At 39.0% G+C, this 23,132-nt stretch overlaps 2 protein-coding genes across 5 annotated transcripts; both read right to left on the reverse strand.

Annotated features, from left to right (window-relative positions):
* Positions 1–3,005: 3,005 nt before the first annotated feature.
* On the reverse strand, positions 3,006–11,480 carry lamp2 (lysosomal-associated membrane protein 2; the record flags this gene model as incomplete). Its single annotated transcript, XM_079228596.1, has 9 exons — positions 3,006–3,148; positions 7,115–7,285; positions 7,385–7,439; positions 7,727–7,834; positions 7,951–8,189; positions 8,278–8,439; positions 8,528–8,738; positions 9,499–9,614; positions 11,435–11,480. 9 exons carry the CDS (start codon positions 11,478–11,480, stop codon positions 3,006–3,008), a joined length of 1,251 nt encoding a protein of 416 aa, XP_079084722.1.
* A 387-nt stretch (positions 11,481–11,867) lies between these two features.
* Positions 11,868–23,032, reverse strand: cul4b (cullin 4B). 4 transcript variants are annotated; one of them, XM_079228722.1, is made up of 20 exons: positions 22,445–23,032; positions 20,955–21,070; positions 20,751–20,866; positions 20,569–20,623; positions 20,226–20,299; positions 19,970–20,132; positions 19,665–19,754; positions 18,187–18,269; positions 18,044–18,111; positions 17,758–17,876; positions 17,449–17,641; positions 17,247–17,351; positions 17,052–17,162; positions 16,532–16,617; positions 15,596–15,694; positions 15,364–15,477; positions 15,170–15,275; positions 13,909–14,081; positions 13,681–13,833; positions 11,868–12,980 (listed from the first exon to the last, which is right to left on the reverse strand). In XM_079228722.1, exons 1-20 carry the CDS (start codon positions 22,920–22,922, stop codon positions 12,885–12,887), a joined length of 2,598 nt encoding a protein of 865 aa, XP_079084848.1. In that variant the 5' UTR covers positions 22,923–23,032; the 3' UTR covers positions 11,868–12,884. The 4 variants fall into 4 exon arrangements, with proteins under 4 accessions (XP_079084848.1, XP_079084846.1, XP_079084845.1 ...); XM_079228720.1 differs by having other exon boundaries at positions 15,596–15,703; XM_079228719.1 differs by having other exon boundaries at positions 16,490–16,617.
* Between the last annotated feature and the right edge of the window lie 100 nt (positions 23,033–23,132).

Raw genomic sequence — 23,132 nt, forward strand, 5'->3', positions numbered from 1 at the left:
AATAAATACAATATCCTGGTATGTACTGTAAGTTTTCTTCCACATCAACTTTTACAACGCTTGTAACATATCTAAACTCTTTAATTTTCAGTAAAACTTTACATTCTTTTGGAGGTAAACACATTTGAAAATCCAGTCTTTCAGCAATTACATAACCTTGAACTGATGACATGTTGTCTGCTACAGAAAATTAGAAATTATAAACTGCATAATGGTTAAATACAATGTATTTTAATATTCTCGTTATTTATGACTGGAGTTTGACTATGAGAGGTCTAACAGACTATACTTGAGGACTAACAAAAGGAACATAAAACTCATGTCTCTCCCATAACGTGTAAAACATGAAATATATCTTTATTAAAAAAAAGAATCTACAGCCATGCTAGCTGTAGCGGGTTTTTGAGTTAAATGCTAACACATCTTAGTTTAGCTTATTAGCTACAGTGAATGTTGTTAGTCATTGCAGATATATGGTGATGATGATGACTTAGGTTGTAAAGTAGTAGGTATTATAAGTTAATTATGAGAGGGACATGAATGGCTGGGACAGCATGTGTGTATTTACTCAATTTATTCAGAAGTGCAGGCCCCGTTTGGGGTAAAGGGAAGTGTTAGAACACCTGTAAACCTTTCTAACATGAGTTTTATAATGGCAGAATAAATCAAATAAATATTTCAAGGACACCCAACAACCAGGAAGGAAAGCCAATGCCAACAAAACACAGATTAACAGTTCATTAAATTGTATAAACTAGACTTGAGCCTTAATATACTGCTGTGACCTCTGCGTAAAATTGCATAACTGCCTGAATGCCTGTGATAGCTGGCGTGAGTCATGCCTCTGGTTATAAAAAAGCACGCCGTTGAGCAAAGTTGAGCAGACGTTATGAGCAATCACAGCAGTTCACCGAACCACGTGAGCGTTTAGTTTTGAACCGTTAACCTTTGAATTCAGCTCGGTCACAAGACTCACAATCTTCTGAAAACTTCACACTAAACGTAGAGCCGTTAAAAGAATGACAGTGATACTAAACAAGAATGAAACTTTATTTAATTTGTTTCCCACTTGTGTTAAACAAGCTCATCGTGTCACATTCTTTCTCAGATGGAGACAAGCTTCAAGCGAGCAACTCAGAGGTGCACAACAGAAAGGCACGAAACTGTCGGAGGGGAACGATTGAATGAACAGAATCGAGGGTCGTGGAAATGAAATGTTGGGTCTTAAATATTACCGTTGATTTTACTGTACTGTCACATGAAGGGAGAAATTAATGTACATGCAACCACATTTGATCCTGGTGACAAAATTGTTAAACTTTTGAGAAAACAAGGGTACAACACTATCATCGATTAACCAAACACTCAAATGTAGATCTTTTAAGAGAAGTGTACATTTCAAGAAAATAAATCTTCTCAATGACGGTGAAAGAAACATGAAACATTCCCCAAAAAACTAAAATAAACTGGTCCCAATGCTGGTAAAGTGTCGTAGTTAGTGTCCCTTTCATTGAACAACAATTTACTGACTAAAAGTGCAAAAGGGAGTGTTTCCTTTAGGCATAATTTATGTTACATGAAGGTTAATACAACGCAAGGACATTGGCGCCTGGGATGGAACAGTGGAGCTTGCTCGTTACATTCACGTCATCAAAAATCAATGTCAGTCATTCTATACAAGAGAGTAATTTACACATATACTATTATACAGCACAGAAAGCGAGAGGGAAAAGGCCTCTCTGGGGAGGGAGGAGGTCGGCGGCTACTCACAGCCATAAATTTAATTTTCAAAACATGCAATCTACAATCAAACGATGCAATATTGATCATAAATGTTTTGGTACTTGATTTAGTCATTGGCATTAAAGCAAAAACAAAAGGAAACTGTTGGAGGGTGGGATAAATTCTAAACTGTGTACAAGAAATAAGCTAAAGGTTATTTTTAGGCAAACAGAAATTAGCAGGAAATTTTGGATGCTTTCGATGCACTGGCGGGCAGGGAAGGTGTTTTTTTTAGAGTCGTGAGGGTTGAAAAGGGTGCGAGAGGCCGAAGCAGCAGGGTTGGATTATACAGACTGGTAGCCAGTACGACTCTTCCTCCGACCAATCAGGTAAGAGATAAGCACAAGGATGATTAGGAAGCTGAGCGCCACGCCCACTGCAATGGGCACCAAAAAGCTCAAATCAGAGTCCAGGAAGCATTCTTCAGCTGACAGACGGAAAGAGAGACAGACAGACAGCAGGTTAGTGATTTTAGTCAGCGGAAAACATTACTTGGAGAAGAATTTGAGATGTTTACAGTCCACAGAGGCTTCGAGAACAGAGACAGAGCAGCAAGAACAGAGATCAGAACCTACAGACATTTTGAGATCAGAGGAACGGGTTATCAAATATTCCAAAGACACAACAAGGAAATCACTCAAGTGGTTGTTACTTATTGGCGTTTGTGAACATTTATGTTGATAATGATGAGTAAAGGAAATTCTTAAAGAAATAGTCAAGACTTTGGGAAATGTGCAAAATGCTCTCTTGCTTGTAGTCAGTTCAATACATTTTTCTGCAGCGTCACAAACGCCCCAAACGTATTCTTTATAGTATCAGACATCCATTCAGTCAAATAGCAAAAAGTCTAGAAGAGCAGTTTCATCAAATTATTTCACGTCATTCAAGTCTTTAGTATATGCATCCAGTAAAAACCATTTAATTCTTACACTACTGGTTTTGTACCTATGAAACAAATAATATTGAACATGTTCATCTATGAGCTTTAGGCCGTTTCAAGTCGTTTTGCTAAGCTAAGCTAAGCTACAGCTTCATACTTAAGGAGAGTGGTTCAAATATTCTTGCACATTTCCCAAAATATCAAATGATTGCTTTACGAAAACAGTCAGCACTAAACACTACATGGAAATGTCAATACAACACTTTGATAATTTGTAGTCAAAATGTAGCAGTTCACTGACTATCCTTTGAAGAGTGTTAAGATCTAAACGAGGAAAGGTTCATTATAAAGACTCGTAGCTGGAGGCCATGTTTCTCTTTCTCCCGATGAAGTAGGCCAGCAGAACGATAAGAATGAGAACAAGCAGGGAAACTCCGACAGCTATGGGAACAATGAAGTTCTCCGCATCAGCCTGGCAATCCTCAGCTAGATGGGGGTGAAGAGAGCAGAGAGGTGAATGTCTTAGAGAAGAAGCGTTAAAGTAAAAAATATTAATGGTTAAAAGCATGAACGGCTGAAAGAAAGGCGTACCCTGCATACGGACTTTAAGAAGCCCCACCAAGTATTTAAAGCAGCAACCGTTTTGAACAAGAATACACATTTACTCAGGTTGCCAGGGCAGAAAGACATTTTTATTTCCATGAATCTTAAAAGACTAAAAAGCCTCACAGTCTGTCAGACAATTTGAAATCCAATGTATTATAGCGAACAGCGTGAGCGAATGGAGACAAAATCCTCTCTATTCACATAACACACATCTGAATTTATCTTTATCAAGATGGTCTTGCACCACAAATTCCCTTGACTGAATTGTGTGTGCAATGTTCTCAAACAGTGAAGGGAAATCAACCTAAAAGGTTTCTGAGGCGTATAAGCGAGTTATTGAATGAACAAAAAAGAAATGTATCATTAAGCAAGGCACAGCCGTCATGATGATAAACCTGTTAAAATGATGTATTGAGAACAAAGGAGATTAACGTTGAGGAAAACAAACATTTCTACCAGTGCTGCAAAACCCATCTTTATAGTTAAGGCAACTGAGATTGTACAAAGCTGAAATATACAAAACCGCAAAAAAAACAACAACAAAAAAAGCTAATATTTATCTATTTATCAACACATGCAAAATATCCTGGGAAAGCCAATTCTGTAAGCAACTTAATGAAAACATTTAACTATCTCTCCTCATATTCAATGTAGTTTACTGCCTGCTTGTCTCCAGTCTTGAATAGTAACAAGGATGATAGTACACAACACTAATTAAGCAACAATACACAGCAACTTTTAAGTGTAACGTTGGTTTCTATTATTTCAGAAATACACATTCTGGGGCTTGACTCCATCCCTGATACTGCATCACCCTCACCTGCACTATTTCCCTGACTTAAAAGCTCCCGTAAAAACCTGCTTTCAGCTTCTTACTACATGAAAACAGTTTTGTCTGTTTCACATGACTGATTGTTTCTTTTTCCTATTCAGCAATTTTGTAACCAAATCTAATGACGGTTTGGGGTTGTCACTGCTATCACTGCTGAACAAAACACGGATCAAAACACCCAAGATGAGCTTTCAAAAGGAGTTTTTTTTTGTGCTTTATTTCTGAGAGCTAGATGAGAACATCAATAACACTCAAACAAACATGATGAAACATGCTAAGTGAGCGCTAGAGGTGCTGGTAGGCAGACGCGTCGCTCGGACAGAGCCCGGCTTTTCCCACCGTTTCTAGTCAATTAGAACTGTCTCCGGGCTGAAGCTTCGTATCGAACAGAATATTCAGATCAAACCCTCAGCGAGAAAGCAAATAACTGGAGACAAAATGTCTACTGTATTAAACTCTTCATGAATAAATACATTTTTCTATAGTTTCTTGTTCGTTCATACAACGTTTCCAGGGGCTTTAACGCCCCCTGGTCCAGCTGCAGCCCTCTAGAGCTCAGGCCAAGCCCACACCTACACACAGGTAAGACAATGCGACAGCAGCCTCAACAAGATCCATTTAAAGAGCGCCTTAGTGCATTTATATGTAAATATCCTCTTAAGAGGGACTATCTACTGAACAAAACTCTCCCTTTTCTAAACCTAATGCCAAAACTGGTTGTATGAGAAAAAAGAACTGTTGATGTTTGTCAAATTTATTCTCACAGCATTCTCGTGTGCAAATGTAAGAGACCGTTTAAAAATAGCAGACATTTTGATATTGTACAGCAGGAAAGGCAAAGGTGTGATTAATGACACTAACGATGTACCGTTACACCCAAATGTAAACGAGACCTCGTTAATGTCCTTAGTTCCACCTGGACTTACTGCTCATACCGAAACGTCCTTCAAAAGAAAAGGTCTCTTCATATGTTTAAACAAACACTTTGATGTCACATTCCATATATGATTTGAGACACCTAATCAGGACAATGATTCCAATGTTTCTCCTGCTCTACAGGGTAAAACATGGGCTAAAGCACTACTTTCCAAGTTGAATAGACTTTCATCCTTGTGAATTGCCCCCAAGAAAGAAAGAACGAAAGCTGAAAGGCTGCTGATAATTATTGTTCTTTTATAATGTAAATAATAATGTGGATGAACAGTCAAACCATAATGAAAGTAAAAACTAAAATGTGCACCAAGATTAAACGGTGACAAGTGGAAACAAAAAGGGAATGTCTGCAGAGCAAGTGCAGGATCCTACAGCAACAGATTTAAAGTGAAACACATATCCTAAGAATGAAAGTCCAGAGGCTTTTTTACATGTAGAAGTGTACTGTACATGTGAATATAGTCTATATATTGCATTGAAAGCCACCTTTCATGTGATTATAATTACTTAAATGAAAAAAAAGTTTCTGTGGATGTTGCACTTGCTCATTAACAAAAAACACAATGAAAAAAAGGGACGACAAGACATCCAGAAAAAAAACAAAAAACAAAAACATTGGGGGTAGACAAGTTTGGTCCTTGAAAAAAACACCAAACCCTCCATCTGTACATAGGGTTTTACTCCTTATAGTTTCATTAAAAACTTGCGCATGTCATGTCTCATAATGACCATTAACTTCAATAATGCATCGCATGTTGTTTTTTTCAGAGACTTTAGTTTAGATTTTGGCTCTTGATAATGTTTTTCAAGTTATTTGCCAATTAAACAATTGCACATGAAACCCAAGGACCAGTCTTGGGAACCCCCGTGATATTGATTGCAAACTGGATTTAAAGGGTCTGATATCCAACATAAGTCTTTCTTCGACCAATCACGTAAGCGATCACTACAATGAGAATCAAGCCGGCCAGAGCAGCGCCAACAATGATTGGGATTAAGATGTTGGTGTCATCCAGTGAACATTCATGGGCTGCAGATAAAAAGAGAGTTATGTCAACAGGTGGAACATTGATTTTCTGATTAACAACAGCAGGAACGCAGATTATTTGCCATCAGCTGTGCCAAAACACGTAATTGTCTCTACTTTAAAGCGGTCACTGTGCTCATTTGAATGGACATCTTTGGCATGATAGCTGATGGTAGACGCACTGAGTACCAATGAAGGCGTGCTGCAGGAGGAAATTTGTGCGTGAATTTCCAAGTGATCATGAAGATACATTAGCCTGGGATGGACTTGATTAGAAATATGATTGTCTGTTCCTAGGATTCTAACCAGTGGTTAAAACACTGAGGGTCAGGACTCCTCAAGGAGTCCCGAGCAAAACATCTGAAGAGGGTGGGGGGGGGGGGGGGGTCACAAAATAATGTCTATTGTTTTTGTTATTTTTAAATACTATATACTTTCTCATTGCAAAAAGGTTGAGAATAGGGGTGTCACGATTCTCCATATCCATGATTCAATTTGACTTTCGATTCTACGGTCACAATTTGGACGAAATCGTGACATCCCTCGTTGAGGACAACTAATTTGAAATTTGTATACTCAAAACACGTCCCCTTAGTGGTTTGGATCATTTGAAGTAAAACAGCAGTACTTATTACTAAGGCTAGGAGTCAGTGCTATCGATCACTGTAACATTTTAATGTGTAAAGCAAAGTTTAATTATTACTAGTGAATTGCACATCATCTTTCTCAATCTAATCAAGTTTATACTGTTTAAAACATGTGAAACTTATGATCTTAAATGTTTGTATGATCTTAAATGTTTTTGGTTTCCTTTGGGAAATTGAATTGCATTAAAAACATTGTTTGATAATATTATCAGAGAAGAAATACACTTTCAACTAAATAATACTGCACTGAAACAAACCAACTATATAATCAATTGTGTTGTTTCAAACACAGGAAATATCAGCTTGCTCATGACAGCCTGAAAAACCATCAGCCTCTAAACATGAAACACTTTTGTCAGGGTCTGCTCCGCAGAGTCGGTTTTAAGAGACTTTAAAGAAAAACCTACCTGTACTGAAATCCCCCTTCTTGACTCCAAAGGGTTGTACTTGAAGGTAGAAGGTGTAGATGGTGAGCTGGCTGGTGATGGTGTAGTTCTGCTCCTTGTTGCACATGTAGGAGCTGCCGACAGCCGCCTCCCACAGACTCAGGTTGGTGTTCGCTTCAGAAAACGCCACACCTTGAAAGAAACACAAATAAAAACAGAAAAAAACTCGACATTAGCTTGCTTCTCAGTGTGATTCTTGGTCTTTGTGGTAGATAGGATTCTTCTAATTACCAGAGCTTGTTTTTCCGGTGATGTTCAGAGCATGTAGGCGGAATTTCTTTGTGTCCTGTCAAGACAGAAAAAAAGAAACACAAAAACTGTTTCAGGGACGAGAACATTCAACATTTAGTTGCATCCTGTCTACATGATGTCATCAAATATCTTATTTTATCCAACCAAATATAGTACATTTATTAGCATATGAAAATAAGGAAAACTGGCAAATTCTCAAATTCTTGAAGATGCACAAAAATGAAAGAAAATATGAAAATTCCTGCTCGTAATTATCTTAAAATCCGAAAGCCATCCTTTAAACACTGAGAAAATGTGAAGAGGGAGGTTCATCAAACTTACATTGGCGAAATTGAGCATGATTGTCATTGCGCTGGACGTCAACACCAGCTGACTGCTGTTGTCTCCGCATGAGCCAGAGACTGTTGTCCCGTTGGGCTCAAAGTTCATCTTGGGACATTAAAGGAAGAGAAGGGAATAAAATCAGCAAAAGCACGATGAAGATTATCCATTTATAATCTGTAAACCAAGATTGCAACATTATAATTCTGCGTTTATGAACATACCTCTATGCTCTTGAAATTGATCCGCAGGCCAAAGTTGGCTATCAGACAGGCTGTGCTGTTTTCATCAGTCTTCAAGCTGTACTTCCCAGCTGTGGGAGTGGGGAGGGTGGGGGTTGGGGTGGTGGTCGGAGGAGGAGGGGGGGCAGTGGAAGTGTTTGTGGCAGGAGTTACAGGGGCAGTCGTGGCATTAGTGGTGGGGGCAACCGTGGTCACGGGTAAGTCAGCAGCACAAGAAGTAACTGAGGGAGAGAATAGACAATGAATGTAAAGAGAACAGGCGAGAAATGTTCCAGGCAGGATAAGATGTGACGCTGCGTTTGCACTTACTCTTTTCACTTATGCTGTTGTTACTAACAAAAGCCTGTATGAGCACGTCCCACAGCGTCTGATTGACTGAGTCAGCCTCCAGCGTCTCTTTACTCTTGCATGAATAGCAGGTGTCCATACCTACATCTGTGATTTGAGGCTTCACAGTGACAGTTGCGGTGTCTAAAAGAAATTAAAAAACACGTCAACATCAGTAAAAGGCCTTTCATCCAAATGTGTTTTTGTTTGTACTTTGAGGTGTCGAAGTTACCATTAAGTACAGAATTACGGAAGACGGTTGTGTCACTGAGGTTGTAGGAAAAGGTGATGGTGTCAGCCTGGTACTGTTTTTCATTGATGGTAAAGTTCACGCTCCAGGAGTGTCCTTTGCCAAAATTGAGCTTCAACGTTGAGCTTGTGTTATCACAAGTACTTCCATCTGTTGTGACTTCAGCAGGAAGTTCAAAATTCACCATTTCACTCTGAAAGAGAGCAGAGTGTAAACTTATTAAACGTCATTATACAAGCATAATGTAAAACTGTTTAAAAGCTAATTTCACAGACCTGGAGCAGATACACTGACCCTGAAGTCATACAAAAGTCTCTGCCATTGCCTCTGCCATACTTTATTGTTACTACTATTGTGCTTGACAAAAACAATAACTAACAAATGCTTAAATATTTAAAAAAAAAAAGAGTAAATATATTAAACATTCTGTTTCTAGGCATCTGTCAAACTTACAAGCAGCTTCTCGCTCCTAAAGCATCTCCCCTGCAAACATGGCATTAACAATATTCCAATAGGCCACGGTCTGATATGACCGATCCATTATTTATAAACACAGATGACAAAATGTCAATAAAAAATGTCAATACATTTGAAGTTGCTTTCTCTAGACAGGAACACACAGGACATAAAACCACAGGATATGGATCAGGAAAACTCACTAACTAGAATGCTGAATAGTCAGAATATATGTTCTTTGTAGTGACACTCATCATTTCCTCTTCCCCTTTCCATGATGACATTTTTTTCCCACAAGAGCTGTCAGATAGCGTTACTGCGTTTTATTACTGTGGGTTTTAGTCATCGTTTTTATTCTTAGCCATGGTGTGTGTGGCTAACATAATTAAGGCTGCCGAATAAGAGCAGAGATAGAATATTGTACAGCCTGATGTACTAAATATATCAAACACAGTCGGTCATTGTAGAGGCTCTTGTGACTAAGACCAGACACTCACCTTATTGTTAGCTACTTCATAGGAGACTGAGAAGTTGACCGTCAGATTGGCATAGATGCATATGTTGTTGTCTTTGTCTTTGACATTCACCTCAGTGCCATGTGACAGCTGGCACGCTGAAAAGAAAAAGTAAAATTACTCTATTATCCCTTTTATGATTAAATATTAGTCCAGTTGAAAATTATTAGATTCCCGTCTGAAATTACATTTCAGCATTGACCCCACACATCTTTAGGCAGTACAGTCAGAACCTCCATACTCGAACTGATGATGGATGGCCTCCACAGCCAATGCCAAATAGTAAAAAACAACTTGAATCAGGCAATTTTGTGAACAAAATGGGTCTTAATGTAATGAAAAAAGCTAGTCCCAGGCAGTAAATGATAATAAAAAAATCAGCTACTTATAAACTGGGAATATCATTGCTTACCTGTGTAGTGTATTTAAGAGCTATTTCTGATGTATGCAAACACAATAAATCACATGACCCCAGGTTCACTGAACAACATAAAAACACTCTTGTAATATTCTAAATGACAGTACACTCCTAAAATAAAAATGCAGCCATATAACAAAGCCCTGTACCTTTCTACAGGCTTTGAGAAGTTGTTTACAATGAACAGAATAAAGGCCAAGGTCCATTCGGATTTACAATATGTGGTTTGTCATCAATTTAACAGCTGGCTGCTACAATCTTATTATTTAACTTAAAAGCACCCAACTTAAACTCCCAGATGTTTGCAATCTTACTATACGTTACATTGAAATCCCATTTTGTGATCCTGTTTAAGGACGCACCAGTTTTTGTTGCACGTGATAATGTAGCTACAATAACATCCACAGTAAAACATAACCGAAAGCCTTCATAAGGTTGCAGAACTTAATGGGTCACAATATGTGGTGCAACACCGCATCAGCGTTTGAGAACAGAGACAACTATAAGCATGTGTGCCAAAACTGACGTTGATCAACACAGTGGATCAAGTAACAGCTAGCATGGATGTAACATTAGCTAGTATCAACAGAAGACTAGCTAAGACTATCAGAATCCTCATTTAAAACGATCATCTGAAATAAAAGTAATGGCGGTTTCAGTGTTTTGTGTAGTGTGTATTGCTTGGGAGACATCATATATTAATTTAGTGAAACGACCGTTGTACAGTTGTTAAATAGGTTAGGTTAGCTGGTTTGCTAACTAGCTACGTCACAGAACGTTAGCTGTGTTCCGGTGTCACGTGCTAACCGGCTAACCGACTGTAAACTACAAACGTAGCTAGATAAACGTCTATGGTTACGGTTCTACCAGGAAATAAATTGTGAATGCGTTTTATTATCGTGACCAACTGGGTTTCGGTTCTCGTTTTAACCGTGGTATGTGTGTGGCTACCGTTGTTTAGACTCAAGAGGGTTTCATCATTAACTCAAACTTGAGTTTCAAAACAAGTAGTTATTATCTAACGAGTTAAGCCAACAGCCAACATTAACCAACACGTTGAGGCAGTGCGACCGTAAAGCTTTACAGTAACTGGTCGTTAAACTTTGGCCTGCAAGATACATAACAACGGTGGAGGGAACATGTAGCTTCTTGAGCTGCATACGACGACTTCACGGGGTTCGTGTTAATGTTGTTGACGTAGGTAAGAATTGGTTATCAAGCTTCATGAGCTAACGCTAGTTAAACATCACGACTCCAACGAACAAGGCCTGTCCTGTAAAATCACCCTCAGACAAAAGTTAACGCTACGTCTGAACAATTAAACACGTATATGTTTAATAATCCTTTAGAGCAGCAGCTAGCCCGAGCCCAGGAGCACCAGGCCCCTTGCGTCCCATAAGTTTATCGTTAATCGCGTCACTTGACAAAAACTGATTTTTTTTTTATCCTTTCTTTCTTTTTGCATTTAATTTGAGGACGAATTGAGGGGATGATACATACCGATTGCAATGGCGAGGCATAACACAACTGAAGCATATCGATACATGATGGCTCGATGTCTTTTGGAGTGTCAGCCACAGGAGAGACGATGAATAACCCGACAGTAACGCTCAGTCAGCGGTGTTTGGTCCGGAGCTCTGGCGCCGACTGTACCAGGAAATAGAAGTCATATGACAGGGACGGTCTCAAACCAGGAGGAGGTGGGCTCTCGGCCCTTTTAGAGTTTATAATTGTACTGTATGCATTTTTTTCTTTTAAGGCTCACGAGAATGTGAATGTGTTAGGGCTTCAGACAAAAAAAAAGAAGGGCTGCTTTCATGCTAGAGTTAGTGATGTATGATGGAAATCTATAATAAATAAAAGAAAAACCTGATTGAAACAGTTGTTTTAATCTGAAGCAACAAATCTAACAGACTCATACAAACAATGGCATGTCTAATCAATCATATTTTCCCTCATGTGTTGAGGCAATCCACTCCCATCACCCCCATGTTCCATCAAGGCCTGCAAAGCCCCACACGGAGACATACAAAAAAAAAAATATAGTGTGTATGTAGTATGACACCAGGGAAGATGGGGCCTCTGGTGACATTGTGCTTTTAGTATACTTTCTAAGGGTTAACAAAAAGCCTAAAAAGCAGTTGACTGTCAGATGAGATCATTTAAAATGTCACTTTTGTGAAGTATGTACAAAAACGTACAAAGACAGAACAAATGAAAAACCCAAATGCATATTCTTGTCCAACTGAAGTGTTATAGCAGCTTGAGTTCACCCTATAACAAAAGAAGTGCTCCTTTTTTTAGCACAAACTCTGCTTTGAACGCTTTATATGTTCATGATCACAGCTTTATCAGGCCTTAAAAATGGTAAAAACTTTGCTGCAGGTTCACACATTTGACACCGATCTTCCCCAAGTTGTTAATTCCCTACTATGAATGTTAGTCCAACAGTCCCACACTTGACACTGACCAAAGAAACAAGCGTCAGTTTAATGTTTTGATCCTTTTTTCTCTCTCCATTTAGAGCTTTGTTAAGTGTATCAGCAACAACATGACAAAAAAGTGACTTGATAACAAAGAGCATGTTGATTAAACTATGGACAAAGAAGAATCTAAGTTTGAAAATAAATATTTTTCATCTCCATAAAAAAAAAAAAAAAAAAGAGCAAAACGGAACAACATCTTTGTGTCTTCTTTGCGTGTCCACGGTAGCCAGACTCTCTCAGAGGTTCTGAGAAATATGGACAATATTCTCTTTTCGATGGGCATGCAGTCCACAGGATCACAAGACCCCTGACAAAAATCTTGTGGAGCAGTATCCATTCACTTGTCGATCGCTGGGTTGAAGATGATAATGGTTAACATCCATTGGAGCAAAATATTTAAAGACCGATCACCTCAGCCTGAATGGACCATCTGCATCTCTTTTTCTCAGTCACTTTTTCTTTCTCTAAGCCACATAGTTGTACTGGTTGGGGTTCTCCTTGTCACGCTCCATATAGTCCCTGTCAATAAGAGACTCTATCCTCTTCTTCAAGTCAGCAGGCTGCGAGGGAAGAAGACAGACAGGAGGCAGAGGTTAAGACACAAAGCACATGCCAACATTTCTATGTCCAAGTTACCAAGGCGTAACTTACTAATAACCAAGTCTTTTTTTTTTTTTTTTTTTTTTTTTTTTTTTAAATACAAGACAGTTTAGATCTTATCCTGGTAGCTTTTGTCTAAAATCAACTTTTATTCAACACCGACAGTACTTGTTGGTAGCTTGTTGGTTATAAAATAACACATTTAAAAACAGCCTGTACTTTCAGATTCATTATTGTAGATCTCATACAATATTGCATTGAAGAATGCAGATATTGACGTAGTTGTCACCCTATAAGGTACATGAAATAGCATTATAGCAATTCCAAATATATGTCGAAGTAAATTTAGAAAAAGTGTCTAAAGTGTCATAAATTAATACAACTTTAAAATGTCCTGCTAAGTACAAATTGTGGTCAAAATTCTTAAAGGTTTCTTTAACTATCAAATATCAGTATTGACCCTAAAAAAAAACTAAAAAAAAAAAACAGTATTTATAATCCTCAAATGTGTTACTACTAATCATCCGGTGTAAATGTTGATCTGCTACATAATGGAAACAAGATGAAGCCAACACAGAAAACAAATTTTGATGGTGACACAGAATATAAATACCACATATACATCAATGAAATAAAGCGATTCAGTGTTGTGTTAATCACCTTGACAGGGAATTTGAGCTGGTTGTACACTTCAGACATCAAGAGATTATGGGTCAGAGTCTTCCTCATCTTCATGATCCGCACGATGGCAGCATCAATCTGATACTGACGATCCTGAAAGACCCTTTCTGTGGTACTGGCTTGCTCCTCCACCTGCGAGAAAACAATTAGTTCAAATAATTCACCAAAACCTTTACACGAGGAAACTGCTGCAAGATAATATTATACCGTCTCTTTCATCTGGATCTGGTTTATTTTGATCCTGAAGAGTTTGTGTTTGAAGTCGTCATTGCAAGAAAACTTGTCCCCGTCCTCCACATCTTTGCTTTTTGGGATTTTGGTGAGGACGCGTGCTTTTCCACAAGCTAGTGACTGCAGAGTCCGGCGCAGTTCACTGTCCTCTGTGAACCAAAACAGACAAAAACAGTGTTTTAGATCAGTGGTGCTGCCTTTTAAGCCCCGAATGGACCTATATAGGTCCTTTTTTAAAAGTTTAATTAAAGTGTGTAAAACATTACAATAATCATGAACAAATATATTGATGCTACACATCAAATTAAACAAGAGAACCTGGGCTACAATAATTAGTCAGCCATTTCAACACAACTCAAACACCAACTAAAATAATTAATAAAATAAAATAGTTATAATTTTGTCACGGGTCAGCCCACTCTGCATGTTTCCGGAACTAGCAGCCCGTAGCTTGGTGCTATCAGAAAAAGACAAATAGCAAGACAATTCCACACAGATTCCAAATCTATATTCACCAAATCCCTCTGCTGCAAAGCATCATTGAGATATGAACCAAAGAACACAGCAACATAAATCGCTGAGTCAGCAAATTTTGAAAACAAAATTGAGAAAATAGCAAATATAAGAAAAAATGCATTTCCCTCAGTAAATCCCCACTAATACAAGTTTATTGAACATCATAAGTCATATACAAGTGAAATATAAGGTTTGCTACATGAAAAAATTCAAATGTCACAGATGCGCGAAAATATGCGCAAATGTGCCGAAATGCAAATTTTGCATTCTCGCCTGAATTCTCTCTGTACTTTACCCAATCTGACTTTGTTCTGCTTCACTTTTTCAAGTGAAAACAGTGCAGAGAGACTTTTCACATATTGTGCTATGATTTGGGAGAGATTCAGGCTTAGTGAAGCATCATTTCAAGGAGATAATCATCCTGAAAGTGCAGGCGGACCTGGAACTTTTATTTTGTCTGTGTTTCAATCTTTATTTACTCTTAGCCAGCAACATATATACTAATATTTACACATCTGACCAAAAGCTCACAAGGGTTGCCTTTATCATAACACCAAAATTATTCAAATAGCCCTTGTGGTTGCAGAGATACACCCTTTTTAGTTTGGGTATGCTATTTCGAGCTAAATCCTAAAAAATGCCTTGGGGTTTAACGGGGCTTATAGTGTTAATGAGTGCTTCCCCAAAGTTCTGCCGACCAAACCTTAATGTAGTCACAGACCTATTCCTGTTGCCAGTTTGATCTCCTCCAGGGTGAACTCCTCTCCTTCGTTAAACATTAGCAGCACAAGTGTTTGGAAGAGCGACACCTGCAGCTCCTTCTTGCCCTTTTGTAACAAATAATCAAAGAACACATTTAACATTGTGCTGTATTCAGTGGAAACACGGCAGAACATTCTCTTCGTAGTTATCTACCTCTTTATATTCAGCTTTTAAGACACAATGGCCAAGTGTCGATTGCCACTGCAGCTTCCTGCCGCTGTGTTTGCCCAGGTAAAAGGTCTTGAAGATCTCCTGCAGTCGCACCATCTGGACGAAAATAGCAGAGGCGTTACAAAGCAACACTAAGTAGATTTATTGCATGGCAGGTTATAAAAACAAATTTTGTGTATGTGTTTATATATATATATATATGCACAGCACCAACCTCAGGAGGCAGGTGAACTTCCATCGGGACATAGGTTGGCCAGTAGCCCATCGTCAGAATGTTCACCGTCAGCTCAATGTTACCAGGAATGTTTTGGCACTGCATATGCTACAGAAATGAAAATGACACACATGATGTGATATCCATCTGCCATAATTCTTTTTTTGGGCTTTAGGTTATCGGTCATGCCGTTTCAGCGAGATGATGAAATATGATCCATAAAGCACAGTCTGATTAATAAATCCATGAGTTTGAAGGCTTTTTTTTTTAATTCACAGGGGTGTGCAATAATATGGGGAGGGATTTTACAACTCTGAAAACGTCACTTTCATTTGTTGCAACGATATTACATTTATGAGTGGAAATAAGTAATTTCTGTTACAAAGTAATCTACCAGGGAGAGATGAAAAGATTAATCGAATTTAAAATAACATTTTATGTAAACATAAACACTTCCTTGTCCCAGCTTCTCCCAGGTAAAGATTAGCAGCTGTTTGTTTTTTTGACTGGACAAAATTTGACATTTGAGGAAGACACCTAGGGTTTCTTCGAAATTACAATGTGCATTTTTCAACATTTCTGAACAAAGTTAATTCAACAAGTAAGGGATTTACCAAGAAAATAATTGATGTAATATTTAATCATCTTTAGTTGCATCCCTAATAAGTATTCAATTGCCCATTGCCACCCGTTGCCAGATGGTGTTGCTGCAAAGTTTGAGCCAGGTTCAATGATTCTGCATTTTTAATCTGCAGCCCTCTGTATCGGGATCCCTACTGTGTCAACACAGAGGGCACATTGAAATGAACAAGGGAGCTGCATTTTTCTCGCAGTGCTTCTTCTGTCTGTGTGAAAATTAAACGGCCATCTCATTGCGTCAAAAGTAAAATTCACATGCATCTTCTTATCGATTGAACCTACTGTTGATGATCTGACCTGTTTGAACTGCACCATGATGTCTTTAGAAAGCTCCATATCCTTGAACATCCCCTCCAGTTTGCTGGTGAACGCTGCTCCACATTCTGAGGAAACATCAAAAGTCAATGTGTATTCATGGTGGGGGTGTCCCAATATACTGGTATTGGCAATAACCGTGATATTTAGGAAATTCAATATTGATATTATGTTAGTAGTGCACATATGATAATATTGTGTAAAAAATCAAGTGCCTCTTTAAAATAATTCAAGCTTCTTTCCATTCTCGCTTTCTGTACAGAAATGGTGGCATACTCCCTCTCCTCCTCCCTACACTATTTTTAATTTGCCAAAAAAAGAGACGAAACACATAATAATCCAAGTTAAAGATGAATTTGACTGATGGCCTTTTTATCATTAATTTGTAGTTGTGAATTCTTTTTGGCATGGTAATACAAATCTGGTATCGTGACAGACCAAATGTAGGGTAAATATTCCCTTTCTGTGATTCATTTCAGTGTTTAAAAAGGATTAAACTCACCATGTTTCAGCTTTGACAACATTGATTTTTCAGCATCCACAGAGGCGCTTTTTCCAACCAGCAACCTCTTGGCCAGATCCTTTTTGTAAAAGGCCTCAAAAACATCTTTTCCTAATATGACAACACATTATATTATTACGAACAGAGAGGGGGGAGCGGGTCCTAAACTGAAAGCAATGCAATAGTAAATATTACCATAGATGAATCTAAAGATGATCATGATCTTATCCAGCATCTTCTCCAGTTCTTCATCTGTTGCTTCTTTGTTTCCTGCCCGTAGCTTTGAATCCACATGTTTTGCTGTAAATTAAAGTATATTTATGGCACATTGTGATTAGTTGCACTTTCATAATTGCTGGCGTAGCAGCATTTATTAATGGGGGAAATGCTCACTGACCTATAAGCTCTGCGGGTTTATTTGGCCGTTTGTTGATGAATGTTTCGAAAGCCTCCTTCATGGCGTTGACAAACTTCTCGTTCTTCATGAAGCAGATGTCAATGACGTGATCCACTTTGTCCTTGAAGTCCAGCAACTCTTGCACCATCGTTTTATCTTTTTCTGGATTGATTACGATTGTGCTTCCAAAAGCCTAGTTTGTCAAGACATCGGAAAACAACAGTTAGCAAATGAATATGCAAAACCCTCAGCTCAGCACCTTCATCATACATCATCTTCAGACTTGTGTCACTGCTGACGCCGTCATACCTTTATGTACTCTATCCAGTGCTGCAGGAGAACCTGAACGCCACCTCGCACTCGACTGAAGAGCTGATAGAGAAGACACAGATCCTGAATTCTGTTCTCGTCCAGCAGGTGAGTCAGCCCTGGAAGATCCCAACAACAGAAAGTCAAGGGTCAGAATTCAGGCTGCTTTTATCTCAAGACTTGAAGGAGTCGCCAGGCAGGCGGCATAGTTAGATATCTGATACATTCTAGACACGTACTTACTGCTGTAAAAGGGACTCATGTATAAGTATTTACTGTTGTGTACCTTTTTGCAGCGTAGCGGTGAGATGTTCACCCAGCAACTGCTTCTCCACAGTAGCAATGAGCGGTTTTCTGAGCGGGAAAAAAAAGATAAAACTCAGGTAACAGCGTTAAACAGCAAACTGAAAACTACAGTCGATCACTCACTGTGTGCTCTGGTCTAAATATGTGATGACTCTGTCAGCCTCCTCCTCTAATCGCTTGTTGACATGATGGAGATAGTCTGGTACCTACAAAAAAAAAAATGGGGGAAAGCATATTGGGATCTCTTAATATCAACTACTTATATAAAATACTGTCGAGCTGCCAACATATAAAACAACATTTCATATGCCTTAAGAGCCTTTTCTCCAATACAGCTGCATTTTTAATAACCCTGGTTAAAAAGTGCTTTGCATAGAGCAGCAACTTAAAATAGACAATAATAAAATAAAATGAGGAACTTATAGATAGCGAAAGACATTGGCAGGACCCGCATCAAATAGATAAAACATATTAAATAAAGAGACAATTTAAGTCAAATCAAGCAAATAAAACTCAGGATGAATTCAGGGTTAGCGACACCAAAATCCCCAAGGTAACAGTAAAGTACAGTTTGTCAGGTACACCTTACTACAACTAATGAAGTTGAATGTAACAAGCGATGATTCAACTGTATGATCATTTTAGAGGATGTAGTTTGTGGTGCGGTTAAACTGCATTTCATTATACAGAGAGATGTCCCCGTTGTGTAGCCTCTCCGCATTGATACATATGGAATTGACAGCTTTCTAAAACAGTTTCAACAAAAAATTAACATTAGAATCTTCATTAAGGTTGGACTTGTTGCAGGACTATTTGCAGTTTTATTCAGGTACCTAATTAACTGGCAACTGAGTGTAAAAACCTGGACAGGAATCAGAGCAGCCTTTACAATCACAACCACCTGGGAGAAAAGTAAGGCGCCATATTTGAATGCAGGAATACTGTGAGAAGTACTATTTAAACTGTCCATGTATGATTCAGTAAATGTTTTTTAATCACAGTTTTCTTCTTGAAGAAAATTCTACTTTTCTTTAAAAAAACAAAACCTGATTCTGAAAAAGAGATTTAAAAAGATGTCACTAACTCAACTCTCATTTTACATTCATTCAAATAAATATATTTTACTTTCGCGTTTGCAAAAGCGTTTTGACAACCTGTAGGAAAAAAATCAAACTCTGAGCTGAGACAGCAAAGAGTGAAAATGTGTCTCAATCCAATGAGTCAGTAAGTAAACAAAGATGCTTTAAAAGCAAAAGCTTTTTTAGCTGAGATAAAAGAAAACCTTCACTCAAAACGCACCATTTATTATGCAGTACGGCATTTTGGTGGATGTGCTGCTGTTTTTGTTCTTTTCTGATGGATTTCATGCTGTGCTTGAATTGCTTTTGTTTGTTTTCAACATTAAACACAAAAAACAGTGTGTCCTTTCTGTTCTGAGGAACTAAAATAAAAGACCTAATGTTGCAAGTTTTGTAAACATAGATATTAAAATGGTCACTGAACAGAACATATAGCATGTAATCAGACGGCCCATCTTTGACCAGGTATTCACTGAAATAAGAAACGGATTTGGCCCAGAGAATGAGGGCCACATAAATCACCTCTCTCTCCTGCATCAGCCTCTGTCCCTCTGCAGCATACAGCCGATTGGTTTCCTCCAAAAAGCGTTGCTCAAAGGAGTCCTGATAAATCTGCCGGGGACGGAGAGAATGCAGGTTTCATTAAAGCTATTTGTCAAGAAGAAGCTGACAACTCATCAAACCCCTGTGCGGGTGATGATCACAAACAACACAGCCGTAGGAGCCACACTCTCCTTCTAGCGCAGGACCAAGATACAGGCTTTCAGAAACAGATTTACACCAGGACTGTTGTTAAAGCAAGAATAAAACGGTCCATGGTCGGTTACCTGCAGGTCAGAGAGCATGCTCAGCAGGCTCCTCAGCAGACTGCGGTCTATCGCCTCTCCGTTTCGCTCCCTCTCAACGAGCAGCAGAATCCCGTCGATGGTTTTACTCTGGACTTTAAGGTCACTGATGATGTAGAACCTGAACAGCTCCAGACCCATGTCCCTGCAGACCAGAGCAGCTTGTTCAAACACCCGCTTTAAAAACAGAAATCTGCCTCACACTACTGCAGAACAGCTGACATCAGGGTTCACTCACCAGATTGATGGCAGCATTGAATTTTGTAAAACATAGGTGCGGTCCAAAAACAAAAATATACTCCTAACCATGATCTGTGAAACAATGACAAACAATCACAGTAAGGAAGCAGAACTGATGGACGTTGTGATTCGTTTTTTGATTCCACATACAAAGATCAGTTTACTTGTCACAAAGTCAGTCTGTGAAAACAGTTGTTTGATGTCTTTCTGTGGCAACTTTATGGAAGTGCAATACGACATCAGTGGAATAACCATTTAAACATGACAATTGAATAACAAACAAATCGCATGGAAAGGGATGTGACAACGACCCCTTGACTTATTAAAGTTATCAAACATACCATTTGTCTGCAGTGATCTTGCCAGCACGTGTCAATTTTCTTTAGGAAAAGCACACTGTCCAGGGCATCCGTAGAAACAGCGTTAAGGAAAAAGAGTTTCACTGCGACACGGCTGCAGGATAAACACTGAGCTATACAAAAGGAAGTAAAGATCCACATAGAAATTGAAGAGGAGTAGAAACTGTAAAGGATATTCTCTGAATTGATTAATTTGTGCCTTGATGTGGTCTTCACACACGGCCCTCAGCTGTTTGTAAAGTTTGGCAGATATCTTATGGGAGCACAGGTTCTCGACAGCCTGCGGGGACAAAAGAAAGTGTCAAAAGGGACATGTTTTTCTTTCTCAATGAGCTTCCTCTGGGAGGTCAACAGGTCTGTACCGATACCTGATAGAGTTCCTCTAGATTGTACTTGATTGAAGTGCTGTTCTGTATGGCCTCCACCGCCTCCTTCAGCTTCTGCCAGGTCTCCTGCGTGTAGTTCTCAGGTAATTTGGGCTTTTCTATGTGCAGAACAAAGAACACAAACCGCTGTGATAAGACTGTAAACTTAATCAGCTAAACACCCTGAACAACAAACAGTGGACCTCATGATGCTGCTGTGTAAAACGGTGCCATTTTAAAACGTGCGTTTATGACTTTCTAAAGTATAGCTGGATGATAGTGAAATCTAATATCTTGTGTTATGACTGTCCTTTTGATATTGCCTGAGGTTTTGGTTACTGTAATATAAAAAAAAAGTATGAACAGGGCTCTGTTCTGTAATATGTTTATCACTGATAAGAATTAGTCATCTCTGGATATTCATCTATAAAACTCTGCCGTTACAGGTCACACCTCTCCTCTCTGCATCTGGTATCTGCAGGAAACAATATCTACCTAATATTATCTATTGTACATGTACACACATACCGTGGCTGTTGCGCCCCTTAAACGAAATGAAGTGCAAACTGCCTCAAAGCAGATTCTTTAGTTTTACCATCTGATCAGTTTTATTACGCATTTAATTGTTTCAATTGACTATTTGTTTCTTGATCGCTGGTCATTTGATCTTTTATGCTGGTTGTCGGACTCTCAATGTTTCAAGTCTCTCCTGGAGACAAGAAACATCGTATTCTCAATAAAATTGTGACGCGTCAACAAATGGTCAAATATAATTAAAATAGTTTAAACGTGGCTGAAATCATCAATATCTCAATATAACATTACACATAAAAAGGAATGTTTCTGTTTCCCCAATATTTCTAAATTAGATATAAGATAAGAATATAATGTATCATTGTCAAAGCAGGGACGTTTGCAAAGATACTGGTTTTACGGGTTATGAATTAGGCCCACTTATTTGTGTCACGCAACTTAATTATTAATAATTTCTTGCTCAGAATCATTAATTTTGACTACTGAACCTGAGAAACTATGAAATCACAAGATCAATAGTCGTCACAATATGACCTTGGATCAAACAATATATATATATATATATATATATATATATATATATATATATATATATATATATATATATATATATATATATATATAAAAATCACCAAGCCTCTTTATGGCCACATTAGCAACTCCTAAAAAGGATTTTCTGAACTTTTTTTGGACCATTTCTGTTATGGTCAGCGCCTCTACTTAATTAACTGGTACTTTATCAGAAACATTCTACGTCTACACTTCCTCTGACTGAACTGTGACGTTAGAAGCCTTCATTGTTCTCTCTTATCATATTGTAGTATGTAAAATTAACCTGCAGCCTTCAGGACTAAGAAAAAGAGCAGCGAGTCCGTCAGAAGACTCGCAGCTTTAAGTCGCATCACTAGACGCAAGCTTGAAGCATGAACCACATCATCATCCACCAGACTGTCTGCTACCTTTGAAGTTCTTGATGACTAGTTTCTTGGCAGCGCCGGGTTTACTGGTGGAGAAGATGCCGGAGCCCGCGGGCTTCGTCAGCCCGTTCGCGTGGTGCCCCGCGCCACCGGCCAGGAACACGGCTTTGCTTTTGTTATTGGAGCACGAAGCGGCGGCGGCGGCAGCAGCCTCCTCGGCCATTTTCACATCCAGTCCAATGAAATCCACCGAATCCTCAAACCTCAACTTCTTCTGGATGTGCAGCGGAGTGGGAGACGAGGAGGAGGAGGAGGAAGAGGAGGAAGAGGAGGAATTCAGGGTCTTGGGAGGCGAAGAAGAGATCGTGTCAGCGGCGTCTTCCCTCTCTGAGCCGTTTATTTTCCTCTTCTTCGGGGATGTGATGTTACCGCTGTCGGGTTTGACATCAGTAGCCGCGGGTCTAGCCTCCTGGGTTGGCGGTGGTGGGGGATTAGGGGAAGATAAACCTGTTGGAAACATGAAAAAACGGGAATACTAATTCTTAACAGCCAGTCTTCTGATACCGAAACTTCCAGGCTCGCCGGGGGATGAGCTCAGTGTCCGGGAGCTTTTAACGGTGTCTTTCTGAACGCGGACAGGTTCCTCCCAGGCTTTTATCCGGAACAAAACAGATATTAAAGTGTGAACTACACAGAACCACTTGGACCTAGCCTTGTCTCTTTCTTGTTA

Source organism: Taurulus bubalis (assembly GCF_910589615.1).
Source record: "Taurulus bubalis genome assembly, chromosome: 13".
NCBI classification, from domain to species: domain Eukaryota; kingdom Metazoa; phylum Chordata; class Actinopteri; order Perciformes; family Cottidae; genus Taurulus; species Taurulus bubalis.

Coding starts and splice junctions, on each gene's coding strand:
- cul4b (XM_079228719.1), bottom strand. CDS start 22,922: ATGTTTCCAACAGGTTTATCTTCCCCTAATCCCCCACCACCGCCAACC. Junction 18,112..18,186: donor TATTTAGACCAGAGCACACA/GTGAGTGATCGA, acceptor TTTCCCGCTCAG/AAAACCGCTCATTGCTACTG. Junction 15,276..15,363: donor TAAAAGCTGAATATAAAGAG/GTAGATAACTAC, acceptor TTGTTACAAAAG/GGCAAGAAGGAGCTGCAGGT.